Source organism: Pleurodeles waltl, chromosome 7 (genome assembly GCF_031143425.1).
Source record: "Pleurodeles waltl isolate 20211129_DDA chromosome 7, aPleWal1.hap1.20221129, whole genome shotgun sequence".
In the NCBI taxonomy this organism is placed as follows: domain Eukaryota; kingdom Metazoa; phylum Chordata; class Amphibia; order Caudata; family Salamandridae; genus Pleurodeles; species Pleurodeles waltl.
The window spans coordinates 1,466,158,859-1,466,177,928 of NC_090446.1; the positions used below are offsets into that span (position 1 = coordinate 1,466,158,859).

A 19,070-nucleotide genomic window follows, 5' to 3' on the forward strand; every position below is an offset into this window, starting at 1 on the left:
CTTGAATTTTAGGGACAGGGACACTGCACTCCGTCTGGCCGACAAGAAAGGGTAATTACAATATCAGCGCTTGGTTGTCTCCCTCTTCCCGGACTTCACACTTGCTGTTCAAAAAGCCCGCCATAAATTACGTTGATGTAAAAAATATGTTACGGAAACTGGGCCTGAAATATGCCTGATGTATCCCGACAGATTACGTGCTGAGGTCAATGGGAAATTCTGTTTCTTAACTACCTCAGCGGGGGCTTAGGATTTTTGCAAGACACAAGCAGCCAATAAACCGACCAAACGTAACACACCGGAGCGTTTCCCTCCCCCGGCCATGGCAATGGGATCTCCCCCTGTTTGAGATCAATTATGTTATTGCATGGCCAGTATATCTGTTGCCCACTTGCTGTCTTTTGAGCCAGTTGACGCCTTGCTGTGAATACTTGGTGACATTGGAGCCCTAACCATGCTGACTCCCCTTGGCTCTATATACTTGTGATCCTCAGCATCATCTGGCAGACTTCTTCATAATGTAGGCCATGATGCCTGAGGCACTGCCTCTCCCCCACAGTGTACACTGACCTGTTCTTACATGGGTGGTTTTTTTTTCTTCTATTTGTCGTATTAGGGACTTACTGGATATCTTTTAATCCGGTATGGGTGGGACGGGGTATGTTGTTTTTTTGTTAACTTGTTTTTAATCTTTTGTTGCAGCTATGCTTTTTCTATGTACGATCACCGCATTGCATTGCGCCTATGCATGTCAGAAGTCCTGTTGCATTGTCCTCTACCTCACTAATCCCCAATGTCCTATAAAGCCATAAAGATTTGATGGCTCACATGGTACATTCAAGGCTTAAATTATCCTCGAAAAGGAAAACGTGTTCTAGCATACCTTGCCAGACACTGGATAACACTAGCCTTTTTGCATGAATCTCACCTATCACCCAGAGACAACTGTCAATTTGCTCATACATGGGGCCAGCATTGTTTCTTCTCCTTTTACAGCTCCTACTCCCTAGGAATCTGTATAATTATATGCAAAACGCTTCCCTTCACCTATGTCTGGCACGTCACAGACGAGGATGGTTGATTCATCCTGGTCTCTGGCTCCCTGGCAGAGCTGTCCTGTTGATCAATGGCTTTGCCCCTACCATCAACATCCTGAGTTTTATTGTAACATTACTGCCCTGATATTGCATAAGACGGCAGAAGTTATCCTCCTCGGTGGAGATATTACCATCACACATCACCTGTTAAACTCCACTGGGCCACCTATTAGCACTAAACCACAATCACTCTGTTCACTTCAGGAATTAATAGACATGCACCGTCTTTCCTAAACGTGGCACTCTCGTCGTTTACATACTGAAGGCTACAGATTCTACTCTGTTCCTCATGGTTCGTGGTCACATCTGCACTACAGATTCATCTCTCCCAACCTATTGCAATGGAAGCACGACATAACAAACATGCACCTTACACTCTTTGATCATGCTCCTGTTAATCTCATCTTCGTGATACCGTACTCTCACTCCACCCCAAGCACATGGCGGTTCCCAGAACTTGCGCTCCAAGACACCGCACTCTGTTCAGACCTCCTCCCAGCCATCAATAAATATTTTTCCTTGAATTCAAAGGGTGGGGGGGGGGGGAGAATGAAGATGGCTGTATTTCCTCACACTCCGGGGTCCTGAAAAGTATACGCAATGATCTTGACCGGGTAGAGTGGGATCTCCAGGCCATCAACTCCGCTGCACCTGTAGGAGCTCAAGACCCCGCAATGCATCAGCAGACACTCCTTTAGCAGAAGTTCCGCTACCTGGTGGACCAATAGGCGAAGTTTCTTGGCAAGTATGTCCCTGCCAGTGGGTACGGAGAGGGTGACCATCCAGGTCACACCCTGGCAAAAATACTGAGGCCCAATTACCAAGCTGCATACATCACAACTATCCAAGCTGCAAATGGCATAGAAATAACTGGGGGTGATAATATCGCTTATACCCTCAGACTACTACTGTACCTTATGTACCTCGCAACACACAGGCAGTACCTGAGAGATTGCATCCTATTTATATGAGATTGCCATGGTCTGACTCACAAGTGGCAAGCAGCAATTCCTTGCAGACCCAATCTCGTGAAGAAATCTCACAAGCCATTAATGCAATGGATGGCTCCAAGGTCCCAAGGCTCGACATATCTCAGGACTCTTTTATAAGGCCTTTAAATCAGTCTTCGTCCCACATCTCTCAGGAGGTGTACACGGAGGCCCTTGAGGACGGTATGTTGCCCCCTACTATGCGAAAAGCTGTTGTAGCTCTTCTCCTCAAGCCTGGCAAATCTCTGCACCTTTGTACCTATTATGTCCCTATCCCTCCTCAATTTTGATAACAAGATCTTAGCAAAAGTTATTGCTATATGGCTTGCACTCCTGATGGAAATAATATCTCCTCTCCAGGCAGGATTTGTACCTCACCGCTCCACTACTATTAACTTGCGTAACATATTTGCAATAGTAAACCAAATCAACCCCACTCTCTCTGTGGCTGTAGTCCTACTGGACACAGAAAAGCCGTTCGATTCTGTTGAATGGCCATTCCTGCAAGTTACGCTTGCCAGGTTGAGCATTCCCCTCAATCTGGCGCTGCCCAGACTTGATTTTACTCCTCTATGCTAATCCAGTGGCCGGCCTGCACGTCAACAGCCACCTTCTAGACACATTCTTCATATCCTGTGTCACCCGCGAGAGGTGCCACCCCTTGTACCCGCTTCTCATTATGGCGCTTAATCCACTGACTAAGTTTTTTTTTTGTTTTTTTTAAAGTGCAACATCTGCATAGGGGCTTGCGCTTAAAAGGAGGCCCCATCCTGGTCATGGTAAATGCAGATGACATACTCCTGTTCATTACAGACCCCGCCATACATCTCTCCCCCGTCATTCGGGAAGTCATTCGCTTTGGAGCCCTCTCTGGCCTCCAGATAAAACGGAGTTATTTCACCTTACCAAGGGCACCGTTTCCTCCCCCCCCTTAAATACCCACTGAAATGGTGCAATGACTCACCCTGATGTTTGGGAAATCGTTCTTCACCGCCAAAAGGGTGAAGAGATCCACCACAACTATAGGCCTGCCACTGATACCCATTGCTCCCAGGTAGGAAGGTGGATCTGCCTCCCACTCACTGTTGCGGGTCGCATTGCTAATATAAAAACGGTAGTAGTTCCCTGCTTTCTCTACCTGTTCCTTAACATCTAGATCCCACAGAATGTCACCTTGTTCTCTACGTTATGTTTGTTGATAATCGAAAAGCAATAAAAACACATTTGAAAAAAAAAAGAGAATTGGCTTTGTGGAGTATTGCATTTACTGTGGTTTCCCAACAGAGAGCTGGAATTGGCTGGAATGAGCAGTGGTGTAACGCAAAATGATGGGCCCCCTCTGCAGAATGCGATGGGGGACCCCAGCCATTGCACCCATTTTGCAAGGCATGCAATGGCATGGCTTAGAGGGTGAGCTGGCCATACATTATAGACAAACATAAAAAGTTTCAAATCATTTAGCCTCAATTCATCCATTGTTCCCAAAGATACAATTGGTGTTTTCATAGTGTTAATGGCAATCTTATTTCTACTACAGTATAGGTTAAGTGTGGATAACCACAATGCAGTCCAATCAGAATTTTTTAAATGGCAGGGTACAGGAGTACCTTAATATAAAACCAAATTAGAAGGAAAAACTGTGAGCCAAAATAGACTGAGTTTAACTGTCAAGTGAGCAAAAACAAAGCCCTATTGTAGACTGCTTACTGTGGCTATCTTGTGGAAGCTTTCTAACTTGTTCCTAAAGAGGGAATTTGCTTCACAGGGTATAGCAACCACCTATATCGCACACCACACAGAAGTCCACAACAAATACAGCAGTAACTTTTGAAAGTGGACTTTTGCACAAGATAACATAGCAAAAAGATATGATGCACTGTACTTCAGTTTGGTCTAATACCGGCATGTTTTTGGTATAAGGTGTAAAGGCGGTGCTCAATCTTCAGGATCCACCAGTAGCATATACCTACATTATTTATTCAATGTCTCTAGTACTCTTTAAAAGACAAGCAATGGCAAAGCAAATACTCCCACTTTTCCTAAACATGCAGTGGCAAAGCTATAGAGGAGGCGTTTGGTTGTGGTTTTGTGGACTATTCCCAATGGTCATAAGAAAAAATAACATAATGAGGCAATCATTTGGGCACCAACGAGTTGGAAACTCGAAGTAGAGCTCCTCTGCTGAACAGAGCGCACTAGCAGAGCTCAGCTGTACCCTCAAAGAAGAGCATTTTAGAAAGAGGTTAGTTTGCATTGTAAGTGGGGGCCTTAAAAGGCATAAACAGTAAACTCTTTCATAGTACTTTTTTTGAAAAGGCCAGTACTTTTACGCAGCTGCAAGTTTATGTGAGTGCACTTCTTACTTTGCGAACAAGAAAGCCGTAAGCCCAACGTTAACAAGACAGCAAAATACTTTAAAAAGTGTTTAGTAAACTATATTTGCATGACCTAAAGACAAACAGGGAGCATTTCCTAAGCAAAAATGGCAAATCAGCAATCAAAATGTCATCATGTCAGTACGGTACATTAGAGAGCACACGGTCATTACAAGCTACACATCATGTTGTTTCTGCAGTCTAACAAAGTGACTACTTGAATACAGTCACCAACGGGAACACAAATATGATAAAGTAACAATTCATGAAGTGCCATGGCTTGGAAGGCAAATGATGAAAACTCATGAAAGCCAACGGTTCTATTATGCACTGAAATAAGGTACATACATTTGTCTTCAAAGGATTGGATATTTTTGTTAACCACAAAGGATATCAAGCCTTGACCATTGTTAAGGTTAAAAAACTCTAAACTTTCAAAGATCAGGCGTTAGATATATTTTCAGAAACACAACCCTCACTAACAGGGAGGTTCTGCTGACAAGAAAACATGTTTGCCTCTCTAGTTACCATGCCACTGAACAGATAAAACTATACTTTTAGACCAAACTAATTTCAACAAGGATTTTTGTCATTCTACTGGAACCTATTCTTTATTTGGACTCCCACATCCAACCTGAAATATGGTTTTCCAATCGGACTCTTACAATTCCCTTTGCCATTCCTTCCTGTAAACTGAAGCCTGATAAGTGCTTCCATTCAAATCAAGCCTAGACTATAAACAGTGTACCTGGGGGGAATTTCCTGTTTACAGCATATTCGCTGTGCAGTTAAACAATCCATTGTATTGGCCTAGGAAACAATGTCGCTGTGGTACTGAAATCCATGCACTAGTCAATAATACATACCAGAATCTTGCTCAGATGTTAGGAGTTACACAAATGGCCTTCTGTGTACCAGTCCTTGGTTTCTTGTTGAGAATTGCAACTCAAAGCAACTATCCTTTACTTATATTCCAAAATTCAAACGCGGGGGTTTGGTGAGGGGAGGGGATGTTCAAGAGTTGTGTATTTAGTGACCTTGGTTGGACAGGAACTTGAACAGGTTACCTCTAATGCTTAGGAATAATTTTAACAACTTTTCCTTACATAAATGTAGTCCTGTGAGTTTTAGAAATATAGTGTACAAGGCTTTCAAAGTACAATACAACCTATATTTACATTTACAAAGAGTAAAAATATATTGTTTGTAAAATGTTGAAGGATTTCATGTACAGATGGCACCATTTAGGGTCCATTAACAAATGTGAAGATGCCATCAAGGGACCATTAGATCCTAGAAGGCACAAAGAATTGCTTGGCAATTTGATATTAGGTATGTTTAGCCTGTATTGGCCAATACGTTTCTTTCAAAGCAAGCGAGAGGGGCACGATCGCAAGGACATGGGAGAGGAAGGAGAGAGAGTGGGGTGACAGCGGAGCAGAAGAGAGATAGGACAGAAAGGCGAGAGAGAGAACGAGAGGGGGACAGAAAGGCAAGCGAGCAAAGAGTGGAAGGAGACGAGAAGCAGGAAAACGCAGAAGAGGAGAGCAAGCTTACCTTTCTACTGCCATACCTGATGGTGTCTCTGTTAAGGAGCATCAACTGAACGCAACAGCAGAATGAAGCCGACACGGTAAGATTAAACCCATCACAGTAGCTCAAATGATCGAGCGACACCAGAGGCACATGCACAAGCTATTACAACATCCACTCCAAGCAAACAGATATGCAATACACTTTGTGGAGCACAAATGCAAGCGCCTGCTTTCAAAATGCAGTCACCCAAACTCACACACCTATCTTCACCTCTAGAGCAGTGCAGCAACAGCAATCACCGGAGGACGTCCAAGTTTACAGGAACCTGAAGAAAGGACCATGGAAGTGATGAACAATAGACCCCTCCACACTGCAACGTAAATATGGAGGGGCACGAGACAGCATCGCAATCATGGCATCAATTACTTTGTCAATTAGCCACCTCCAAAGCAGGAGTGCAGAACTTCATTAAGCCTCCCCCCCTTTAATCTTCTAGCTATGTGAGCGAAACCTCTTCCAAATCAGGGTTAGGCAATCAAATTATTTCCAGGACTTTGTAAGGTAAAAGATGACCTGATGCTTTGAATGTAAAATAAAAGGATATAGGGTGTCAGATCTTTCCTAACACAGAACATTTAAATGACTAAGTCAACTGTGCAAACATTTCAAAATATATTTCAGTAGTTGTGAAAGCCCTTTTTAATATTTCTATGTGATGAAGACAAATCAGAATACTTTAAGTGGTGATGTGCAAAGGATATGTTTTCTGAAACCCAATTTTCAAGTATTTGTTAATACACTATATAGTTTTATAAGTAAAGCTGCAAATTAGTGGAGAGGTTTTTAGACATTTCTTGGAAAGTTAGAATATATTTATTAGAATTGAGTGTTTAAACAAACTGAGAAACACTCCTGCCCTGATGGCAATGTTGTTAGTAAACCAAAAGAAGTCCTAGTTTATGTGGGCTAGACCTCATGGGTATGTGGGCTAGATTCTCGTGATGCATGCAGCAAACTTTAGTCTACTTAAACAAAATAGTTTTTTTTGTACTGCACAAATGCCAAGCTCGCATATTGGAAGGTGCAGTCATATGTGAGAATTAGGAAAAAGACTCTAAACTATTTCCCTAGGATCACAAAATTTGAGACCAGGTTACAGGTCAAGTACATTACAGTTAGGTGGAGTAGATTATTTAAGTTACTCGACCTGCAGGTCTAGTAACATTTTTATGATTCTTCAAGCCCTGATATATGCAGAGCAAGAGTCCAACACTAGTGTGCACACGCATCCAAATGATGCCCATCTCCAAAGATGACCTCTCTACATCCTAACACAAGAGTACTCGTCCAGAGAATAACTGCCACTTGCATGTGAAAAGTTCTCTATACATCTAGAAAGCTCCAAGAGGACAACAGTTTCACATGCAGCCACCTAAATAGATGGGAGGCAGCATGAGAGGGAAGGAAGAGATGTGTGCATTGAAAGCGGTGTAGGGTGGTGGGATGTGTTGTGTGAGTAGGTTGCCATCTGCCAAACTGCAGCAATGTGCTTTTGGGGAAAAGTGCCGCTGCACAGGCCTAAAGAGGACTGTAAAAGAATATTACAGCACTCTGGATAGCCTATAAAGTCTAATGTGTTTGGGGGACCCTTGAGGGCCCTGAGGCAAGATGGCCACCACACGTGAGGCTCCGACGGCCTAAGTGCTACATCTGGCGTTTATCCTCCTCCCGAGAGCCCATCCGTGCCCGCCGACGTTGGACACAGACTGGCTAGCAGAGTGGGGGCCCCAACTTTATCCTCGTGGCCCTAACTTCACACTTTCTGGGTTGTCTGCTGATTGACGACTACCAACTGGAGGCTACTTCGTGGTTCCCATCTACCTTGGGTGAGTGCCGCTTCTGGATCTGCAACGCACCTTTGAGGGCTGGACTCTGGCACCACACTTAGACTCAACGCAACGCCTCTCGCAGCTTTGGCGGTTGAACACTGATGCAGCCAGTGGGCCCTGCTCCCGCTGCGGCTCCTAGATACTCATGGGCGCTGGGACGCTGCCGTGAAAACTATGAGCTGGGCTTCGCCTCTGGCACGGCAGCATGTTGGGTGCCCACTCCCAGGAGGCGCTGCTGGTACGCCGCAGCCTTATTTACATTGCTGCAGCACCATGGACTGCCGCGATACGGGACAGAGGTGAGAGGCGGCTTGTAGGAATCAGGTAAGCCTGGCCCATTTCATGATTTCCTACTTTTAGCTTGCGCTTGACAGTCACCAACTTCAGTGAAATCGGAGGGCCCTCACATCAGAAAACTTTACTTGGACTGCTTGGCTGGGAGACTGTACAGGAAGCTTTATTGTACCACTTGCAGGTGAGGCCTGGGATTGGAACTTTGCTTGCTCATGGTTTCAGTTATGTAGACCCAGGCTTAAACTTGTACTGCTGTGCTGTATTCTATTACTAGTCTCTCACTGGAGCCTGCCTGTGTGTGTGGGGGGGGGGGGGGGGGGGGGGGGGGGGGTGGCGGGGGGGGAGGGCTGTGCTCCCCATTACATCACTGAGCTCCCTGGAGTGCTTCCCATTGCATTAAAGTTGCTCCCCTCCAACAAACTGTACCTATGGGGAACCTCTACCAGGTGGGGGCACCGAGTGATACAACCACTTTTTGGATGGGAAGGTGATGATTGCGAGATGGGTTGACATGCTGGATGCTGTTGGGGGTAGCAGCTTGGCCCATCGCAGCCGTCTAGCTGGCAGGAACAGAGTGGGTCTGCTCGTGCCTCCCAGGGGTGGCGTGACAGGATAAAGGCAGGGCCTATGAATATCTGCAGCTCCTGTCCCAAAAAGAGCGCAACTTCTCCTGCCAGATTGTGCTTGTGGGGGAGGATTGCTGCTCAGCTTAGCCCACCATAAATTAGCCTGTTGGTGACTGTTGTGTTTGTGCCTCCTAAGGGGGCAGGGGTTTGGCGGGACTGGACGCTTCTGTCCATTTTTCTGGCTTTGCTTATGCAGCCTGACAACTCTCATCTGTTTCCTGCCCACTGGTAGAGAAGACAAAATGATCAAGACTGACACCAGGTAATCCAAGCTCTCCTTTGAACAGGGCACACTGGCTAGGGGAGCGGCTGAGACTTCCCAGCTTGATCAACTTGAGAAAGACATGTCTACTCAACCATCTGTTCCATGTTTGTAGACCTCAGCATAGCCTTACCATCATAAACTCAAAAACTGATTTACTGGCAGACTAGACTGCCTCAAAGAAAAATAAGGTGGTCACAGGGATTGTCGATCACCTTGAACAGAGGACGTCAGATCTTGATGACGGCCACCATGCAGTAGGGAAAAAACTCCTACAGATGGAAAGAGTATTGGCACTCATCCACAATAATGATGAAGATTTGGAAGGAAAATCCTGACAAAATAATCTGTGAATTATCAAAATCCCAGAGCACACGGACATGGGCAGAATGGAAGGCTATGTCGAATTTCAGGGAAGCCATGTCTACTCTGGTGGTGGTCGAGCGGGCACGTTGTCTCTGGGTCAGAGGCTTCCACCGGGTGCCCCTGCTCGACCCATCATAGCTCATTTACTGATCCACCGAGATCAGGATACCACCCCAAGTCTGGTCTGTGACAAGAAACCCCTTCAATACCAAGGCAATGCAATAAGTTTACCCGGATTACATGCTTGCCGTTCAGTCAGTCAGGTGTGAGTTTGCACCTGTCAAGCACTTTCTGCAGAAAATGCTTCTTACTCACTGATCCACTTTTTAAGCTGGCCAACAAATTTATCAAGACCTTACCATTTACTGCAGACAAGAACAAGTCACACTAGGAATGCACCAAATGGCAAGCTAAGCGACATTGACTAGTAACATCTAATTGCTTATCAAACCTTACACCCAGGTGCCCTCCATGTTGGCTGGCTCTACAGCAAGGTGCTGGTTCTCTCTAATGATCCACTTGGGCCGCCCAACTTACGACCCTTAGTCGGGTACTACAGGGCCTTGAGTTTGCCTCTAAGGGATATTTCCCATGCTAAGTATTTTGATATTCTGTTCTGGGGTGTCTGTGGGGTGGGACAGTCTAGTGTGACCTGATTTTTGAGGAGGGGGAAGGGGCAGACGTGGGAGGCAGGAGGTTTTATGGGATCTGGTCTGCTGTTCGGTGCACTGTTTCTACTATTGTCTCCATTTCCTTCCCCTTTTGCACTCACTGTGATACTGAGGTAATTGCAGCCACTATAATGCTGCACTTTTAGATGCAAACAATCAAACGCTAAACTTGGAATGTTAGAGGATTGAACAATGTGCGCACAGCTAGACATGTTTCTGCATATCTACAGCATCATGATATGGACCTACACATGCTCTAGGAATTGTACCTTTCTGACACCACTAATCCACGCCCGAGCGCAGACTGGATTGGAGAATGCCGTGTGGAGCTATACTCCAACTAAGCACATGAGGTAGGAACGTTTATCTGCAAAGGACTGCCTTAGCACACTTGTCGAGTGCTGATCAACCCTCAGGGCCATTATGTACTCTTAGCTGGTACACTATGTGATCTCCTACTTATTCTTCTATGTATCTATGGTCCCACTTTTGATTGCCCTGATCTCTTTGCAGAGGTCTGGCAACTGGTGGGCACGCAGGGTCCTGATGCACTGCTAAGGGATAGGGATTTTCAACGTGTTGCTGGACCCGATAGCTGATCGCCACAGCACTACTTGGGCACCACACCCGGAAGCTGCTTCATTGCTGCGATTGCTCATGACTGATAACTGCTTAATTGACCACTGGCGCGCTACCTACGGCTCTGATATGGAGGGCACCTCTGTCACCACCACGCACAATAGACAGTCCCGCATAGGCTTCTGGGCTTGCCACTCGGGATGTCGAGTCTTGGGCATCTAAAGTAGACCACTTACCGCACACAATTTCTGATCATGCTTCTGTTCTCCTGGAGCTTTGCTTCCCTGTCACTATGTCGATGGTCTTTACCTGGCGGGTTCCGAGTGGCGCTTTCAGAGACCAGATTTTTGGGCGAGGTTTTCCAATGAAAAAGCCTCAGTACAATCTCCCTCTACTCTCCGGGAGGCGTTCAAAATGGTTATTATAGGAGTACATATAGCAAAACAGGCCTGGATACTAAAATCTCTGCGTAGGGACCTCTATGAGCTTCAGGCCGAGATAGGTGCTCTTGACCGTTGGTACTTCGCTGACTGCGATCAATCTATATTAGATAAAATTAGGTCGAGGTTTGACCACTTCGAGGAGCCGCCACAGAGGGAGGTGCATTAACTGGGCAGCGAGGCTTGTGCCCAGAGATACGGTGAGGGTGACAGAGCTGGCAAGACGCTATCCAACCTTCACCACAGACCCTGGGCAATTGATCACATTGTTGAATTAGTGGACCAGCGGGAACCATCCCAGGTAGGAACAGAGGCAGTCCAACAGATGATTATGTCTTTCTTCTCCTCGCTCTACACATCCACACTTCTGAAGCGTTTGCTACCTATTTCAACTCAATCCAACTTCTTTGGAGTGAGGGAGGCCATAGGCGCTTTCTAGATGAACCATTTATGGTGGTCGACATAGTTCAGGCTGTTAGAGAGTTACCTAAGGGACAAGGTTCCTGGGATGGACAGCCTCACAGCCACCTTCGACAAGAACCAAACCTGTGCGAGCCCTACCGTCAACTCTCTGTAAGAAAGTGCCACTGTTGGCATGGTTACCCCCCTCCACACACAAATTTAGCACAGTGTTGATGCCAACTTTGATTGAAAGTGGGCTGGGACCCTGCTAACCAGGCCACGGCCCCAGTGTGCTTTCCCTAAAACTGTAACTTTGTTTCCACAATTGGCACAACCCTGGCACACAGTTACATCCCTTGTAAAAGGTACCCAAGATACCAAGGGCCCTGTGGCCAGGAAAGTCTCTAAGGGCTGTAGCATGTATTATGCCACCCTAGGGAACTCCTCACCTAGCACGTACACACTGCCTTGCAGATTGTGAGGAGAAAAAAAAAAAAAAAAGACAAAGTCGACATGGCACCCGTAAGTCACCACTATAGCAGGCCTTATAGCCCTAAGGCAGGGTGCACTATACCACAGGTGAGGGCATGGCTGCGGGAGCAATATGCCCCTACAGTGTCTAAGTCCATTCTTAGACATTGTAAGTGCAGTGTAACCATATTGAGCATTTGGTCTGGGAGTTTATTACAACTTCACTGAATACTGGGAAATTTGGTACCAAACTTCTCAGCACAATAAACCCACGCTGATGCCAGAGTGGGATTTATTGAAAAATGCACAGAGGGCATCTTAGAGAGGCCCCCTGTATGTCGGCCAAACTATTAGTGTAGGACTGACCGGTCTGTGCCAGCCTGCCACTTTCAAACAATATTCTGACCACATGGGGTGAGTGCCTTTGTGCACTCTGTGGTCAGAAACAAAGCCTGTGCTGGGTGGAGGTGCTTCACACCTCCCCCCTAAAGGAACTGTAACACCTGGCGGTGAGCCTCAAAGGCTCAAGCCTCGGGTTACAGTACCCCAGGGCACTCCAGCTAGTGGAGATGCCAGCCCCCCCGGGCAAAGCCCCACTTTTGGAAGTAAGTCCAGTGGGAAAATTAGGGAAAACAGGGAGGAGTGACCACCCCAGCCAGGACCACACCTAAGGTGTCCAGAGCGGAGGTGCCCCCCTCCCCAAAGGGAGTGGGCATAAGGAGGGTGTAGCCACATCCAGGGACAGTAGCTATTGGCTACTGCTCTGTGACCCCTAAAACATCCCTATATCTAGAATTTAAGTGCCTCCCTGAACCCAGCTCACCAGATTCCTGGCAACCTAACAAGAATAAGGACTTCTAAGCTGAACCCCCAGCAGAGAAGAAGGAAGACAACTGCTTTGGCCCCAACCCTACCGGCCTATCTCCTACTTCAAAGATCTTGCAAAAGACCAGTGACGCATCCAGCGACACCAGCGACCTCTGCCCCACCCAAAAGGACCAAGAACTCCTGAGGACAGTGGCTCTGTCTGAGGAAAAACTACAATCAAGGACTCCCATCTCACTCCAGATGCGCGAGTCTTGACCCCTGTGCACTAGACACCCACGGCCCGTGTCCTGGTGGTCCACTCAGCAAGAAAGGGTCCCCAGGGGATTGCAAGCGAGTGCTCACCCTGGGTTGACCTCTCCCCCCCTCTACGAAGATGCCTGCAGAGGGACCCCAGAGGACCCCTCGGACCACAGAACTCCAGACAAAGATATGATGCCTAAAGACACACTGCACCCGCAGCCCTCAGGCCTTGGAGAACCCGACCCCTGGTGTCCCTATGTTCAGCTGGCAGCTCTCCTCCCTGTCTGACCGGTTGTGCCCGAGCCACCCCCTGGACCTCGCCTACAGCCTCTGAGAGACCCCCGGGAGTTCCTCATAGGCCAGCATTGAAACCTGACATTCTGTTTGCACCCTGCACTTGGACGCCCCAGTGCAGCTGAGGGAGTGCGTTTGGTGCATACTTGTGGCCCCTTCAGAGCTCTTCTAATTCCCCCTGGTCTGCCCTCAAAACCGCGGGTACTTACCAGCAGGCAGGCCTGATTCAGAGTACCCCCATCTCCATAGGAGCCCACCTTAAATTTGCTTAACTTTGACCTCTGCACCCGACCCGCCCCGTGTTGCTGGTGGTGGGTGTTTGGGGTTAACTTGAACCCCAACCGGTGGACTTCCTAAAACCCGTAGACTGAAACTGTACTTACCTGTAAAACAATCTAACAATTCTTCCCGCAGGAACGGTTTCTGAAAATTGCACGGTGTTCATTTTTAAAACAGATTATTGCAAATATTTCAAAAACTGAATTACTTACATATTTCAAACAAAGTACTGTTGATACCTGTGTGAAATACGAAACCTTTAAAAGGTACTTACCGGCAACCTGAATCTTGTAGTTCTAAAAATAAATTAAGAAAATATATTTTTGATAACTACAAACCATTGGTCTGGAGTTAAGTCATTGAGTGTGTGCTTCTCCTATTGTATGTGTGTGTACAACAAATGCAGTGCCCTATCCTCTGATAAGCCTAACTGCTCGACCACACTACCACAAAAGAAAGCATTAGTATTATCTACTTTAGCCTTTGTTAACCCTCTGGGGAACCCCTGGACTCTGTTCACACTCTATCTCACTTCGATATAGTATACACAGAGCCAGCTTCCTACACTGGTGGATCAGCAGTGAGGTCTACGACTTTGCATTTGCTGGACGACTCAGCCAATAACTGATCACACACCTAAATTCCGAAATTGCCTTTAGAAAACTGATTTTTTTTACTTTACTATTTTTTCTAAAACTTTTAAGTCCTGCTAGGACCTTGGTCAAGTCCCCTTAGCATCCCTTTTTAAGTTTAAAAGTTATTTTAAGTTATTTTTAAGTTAGGATTTAGTTACTAGAAGTAGGTTTTAGTTTCTAAAAAGTAATACCAACTTTTAGCAACATAATGAGCAGCTCAGAGGACATGGTTGTGGAACTCAACCTCACCCCTTACCTCCCTCTAGGAATAGCAGAGTTAAGGTCCCTCTGTAAGCTGAAAAAGAGTACAACAGGTTCCAACCCTACCAAGTTAAAGATCCAGGAGCTCTTGGCAAAGTACACCAGGGACCACCCTGCTCAGGAGGAAGAACTCCACTCAGACAGGGAAGATGTTCGAGATGAGGAGGATGACCTCCCCCCTCCTCACCTAACTAGGGAGACCAGGGTCCCCAGACCCCCTTCTCCAAGGACAGAACTCATTGGGTCTGGATCTTTCACAGGGGAGTCCAGCTCCTATGGGAACATGGAGGGCAATAAATCAAATAAGGTACACACGGTTCCAAAAAAGCAAGAAGGTTCCTTTCAAACTAAGTGGTTCTACAGTCAATGGAAACCAAAATATTCGAAGCAAGGGCCCTCACTCACCTTCCGGTGACATGCTTCATCATAGGGCCAAGCTCCTCGTCAGGCCGGCACTGCAATGCCTGACGGGCCCCACACGGGGGCTCTTTGCCTGACATCTTTTGAGAATAATGCACAACCGGTCAAAAGATAGTGAAGGATTGGTATAAGGATGGTTAAAAATGACTAGAGGTAACTAATTGTAAATTTATTCTGATGCCGAAACCTCTGACATGATTAAAAACAATACACAGGGATATGGTAGATTAATGTCTACACTCCCCATATAAAAGTAAGGTTAGTATAATTACTAGATCTCGTAATAGAGAGTAGTAAAAAAAGAAAGTAAACACAGGATCCCCTGTGTTACTCTGTATCGTAGGTCAACATGTTTCTCGCCGTTTTTTAGTCAATAAATGATCTTAATGCGATTCGTCAGGACCTTAGTACGTACCTAATCCTTTAAGCAATTAGGACTCCCATAATAAGGAAATCAAAAAACCCTCCAAATATTAAAGGTAGGGCCTCATCGGGGAAACATTCGGCTTTGAAAATCCACTATGGTTTCAAGTGGAGCCAAAGGTACTGGACCACCTACGCCTGCTGATAGTCCCCGGAATTCAGCCTCAATGAGGAGGGCATCATTTTAGCAAGGATGGCCCAAAGGTTAGCTTTGGAGCAACAACTCCTAGCTATAGAAAGGGAGAGGGCAGAAATGGGCTTAGCACCAATTAGGGGTGGCAGCAATATATATATATATAGGGTCAGAGAGAATACGGACATTCTAAAAATCCCCAAAGTGATTGTCTCAAAATATGAAGAAGGTGATGATATTACCAAGTGGTTCACAGCTTTTGAGAAGGCTTGTGCCATCAGAAAATTACACAGATCTCACTGGGGAGCTCTTCTTTGGGAACTGTTCAATGGTAAGTGTGGGGATAGACTCCTCACACTCTCTGGTAAAGATGCAGAATCCTATGATCGCATGAAGGCTACCCTGATTGAGGGCATTGGATTCTCCACTGAGGAGTAAAGGATTAGGTTCGGGGGGGATCACAAAACCTCAAGCCAGACCTGGGTTGATTTTGTCGACTACTCAGTGAACACACTAGATGGTTGGATAACTGGCAGTGGAGTGCATGACTATGATGGGCTTTATAATATGTTTATGAAGGAACACCTGTTAAGTAACTGCTTCAATGACAAGTTGCATCAATATCTGGTAGACCTAGGTCCAATTTCTCCCCAAGCATTGGGAAAGAAGTCAGATCATTGGGTCAAGACTAGGGTGACCAAGACTTCCACAGAGTGGTGTCCAAAAGAAAGGGGTCACAAAGCCTTCCCGGGGGAAGGGTGGTGAGACACCCAAGGACAAAATCAAAGAGTCTTCTCAAGGGCCCCAAAAACCTGCTCAGGAAGATGGGCCCGAGCCTCTTTACAGTCCACAAAATGGGTACAAGGATAAAAACTATGATCCCACGAAGGCCTGGTGTCACAACTGTAAACAGAATGGGCACCAAAATGGAGACATGGCCTGTCCGAAATAAAAATCCCACTAGCACTACTCCAGTTAGTACTGGAATAGCCAGTCTCCAGGTGGGATCCACGGTGTGCCCAGACCAAATCAGGGTCCACACTGAAGCTACTGTAGTCTGAGTGGGGGTGGATATAGCCACACTAGCTGCCTGGCTGCCTAACATGCACAAATACAGGCAGCAGCTCTTAATCAATGGGACAAAGGTAGAAGCCCCGAGGGATACAGGTGCCAGTATAACCATGGTGACAGAGAAACTGGGTTCCCCAGGACAGTATTTGGCTCGACAGATATATCCAGTTACCAATACGGACAATGTAACTGAAGTCCATCCCATTGCTATGGTGACTTTAGAATGGGGAGAGGTTACTGGCCTGAAACAGGTAGTGGTCTCTTCTGCAATCCCAGTGGAATGTTTGCTAGGGAATGATCTGGAGTCTTCAGCATGGGCTAAGGTAGAGCTCAAAACCCACGCAGCCATGCTGGGAATCCCTGAACTGGTGTGTGTGAAAACCAGAGCACAGAGCAGAGTACACGGTGAAAAAGAAGTGTTGGAGCCTGGAATAATGGCCCAACCTCCCCAAAAAAAATTTAAGAGGACTGGCGGACCAGCCACTGAAAAGCAAACAAAACTAGACCTCTCTTCCCAGGAAGAGGTCTTATCGCCCGAGGGAACTGAGCCCATGGACAAAAGACTTGTCCCACTCTTGAAGACCTGAGACAGCAAGCTGCTGAACAGCAGGGAGATGACAATGGCTCCCACAGGGTCTATTGAGAGAACGGACTCCTTTACACTGCCACTAGGAGAGTGGTAGTGCCTCAGGAGTTTAATTTCCCTTTGGCACATTGCATCTTCCTAGCTGGGCATTTGGGACAAACCAAAACATGGAGCATACTTGTAAGCCATTTTTATTGGCCCAACATGTCCCAGAAAGTAAAGGAGTTTTGGCGCTCCTGTGTCACCTGTCAAGACAGTGGCAAGACAGGTGGCCACCCAAAGGACCCCCTCATTCCGCTTCCAGTGGTGGGGTGGACATTGTGGGTCCACTTGAACCACCACAGCCCCAGGGAACTAGTACATACCAGTAGTAGTGGATCATGCTACCAGATACTCTGAAGCAATTCCCCTGAGGTCAACTACTGCCCCTGCAGTAGTCAAAGCCCTAATTGGTAGTTTTACCAGAGTGGGTTTCCCTAAGGAGGTGGTTTTTGACAGAGGTACAAACATTATGTCAGCTTACCTAAAACACACGTGGAATGAGAGTGGGGTGACTTACAAATTCACCACAGCATACCATCCACAAACCAATGGGCTTGTTGAGAGATTCAACAAGACATTGAAGGGCATGATCATGGGGCTCCCTGAAAAACTCAAAAGGAGATGGAATGTCCTCCTGCCATGCCTGCTTTTTGCCAACAGAGAGGTGCCTCAGAAGGGAGTAGGGTTTTCCCCTTTTCAACTTCTGTTATGCCATCCTGTAAGGGGACCACTGGAATTTTTTAAAAGAAGGCTGGGAGAAACCTATGTGGACTATGTGCTTGGCCTCCACTCTAGGATGGCTGAGTACATGGAAAAGGCATCCAAAAACCTTGATGCAAGCCAACAGCTCCAGAAGTTGCGGTATGACCAAAAGGCTACACTGGTAGAATTTCAGCCAGGGCAGAAAGTCTGGGTTCTGAAGCCTGTGGCTCCCAGGGCACTCCAGGACAGATGGAGTGGCCCTTACCCAGTCCTGGAAAAGAAGAGTCAGGTCACTTACTTAGTGGACCTGGGCACAAGCAGGACACCCAAGAGTGTGATCCATGTTAACCGCCTGATGCTCTATGACAGGGCAGACATAACCATGCCGATGGTTACTGATATGGTATTGGGACATGTCCATCGCACGCTTCCGCGCGACTGGACAAGGGAATGTTGAGTGAGTAGAATTAGGAATGTTGAGGTGGATTTGAGGGTTACGGGGCAGTTGAGACCTGGTGGCTGAAGCGGGAGGACGTGGGTTGAAGCTGTTTAATCTGCATCTTATAATAAATAAATATTGCATCAAATTCTGTGTGCGGCGATTGCAGTACCTTTCAGTGGCGACGGGGGTCGAGTGACGATGGTCATCTTTCCTACAGCAACGCGAAGAATCCTTCTCAGCTTCTTCTTCCATGTATAGACTTTCCCATTTCCGAAGATGCCCACACATTGAAATCACTGCTATCTTCTCTTGCCTTTATGCCGCGATGTTACCGAGAGTAACATTTCCTGAAACCTCCTTTCATCTGTATGTAAGTACGTCATCGTGTGATTTAGCACGCGCATCTACCGGCGGCCATATTGAAGTAAGGACCAGCGTGTCACAGTGACACGCACACCTACGGTAGCCATTTTGAAATCACACTAGCAAACTGGTGCGCGTATTTATCCGGCGGCATTTTGAGCTTAAAGCTTGCGTGTCACGGTGACACGCACACCTACCACCGCTGTATTCAGACAAATTTCAAGTGGTTTCGCGTGTCCTACGGTGATGCGCACACCGAATTCCTTGACTTATAGTAACACCAAAGTCACGCGCACGCCATATTTAAATAAACTTCAATTGGAATTGTGTGTCCCACGGTGATACGCACACCGA

The 19,070-nt window shown here is 46.6% G+C and overlaps 1 protein-coding gene across 2 annotated transcripts in view; it reads right to left on the reverse strand.

Moving 5' to 3' along the window:
- The window catches only part of HAUS5 (HAUS augmin like complex subunit 5), a 246,752-nt gene that overhangs the window by 158,022 nt on the left and 69,660 nt on the right, over nt 1-19,070 (reverse strand). For both annotated transcript variants that reach the window (XM_069201157.1, XM_069201156.1), the window contains exon 5: nt 6,019-6,034. In XM_069201157.1, the coding sequence (XP_069057258.1) occupies nt 6,019-6,034 (16 nt within the window). The remainder of the gene's footprint in view (nt 1-6,018; nt 6,035-19,070) is intronic.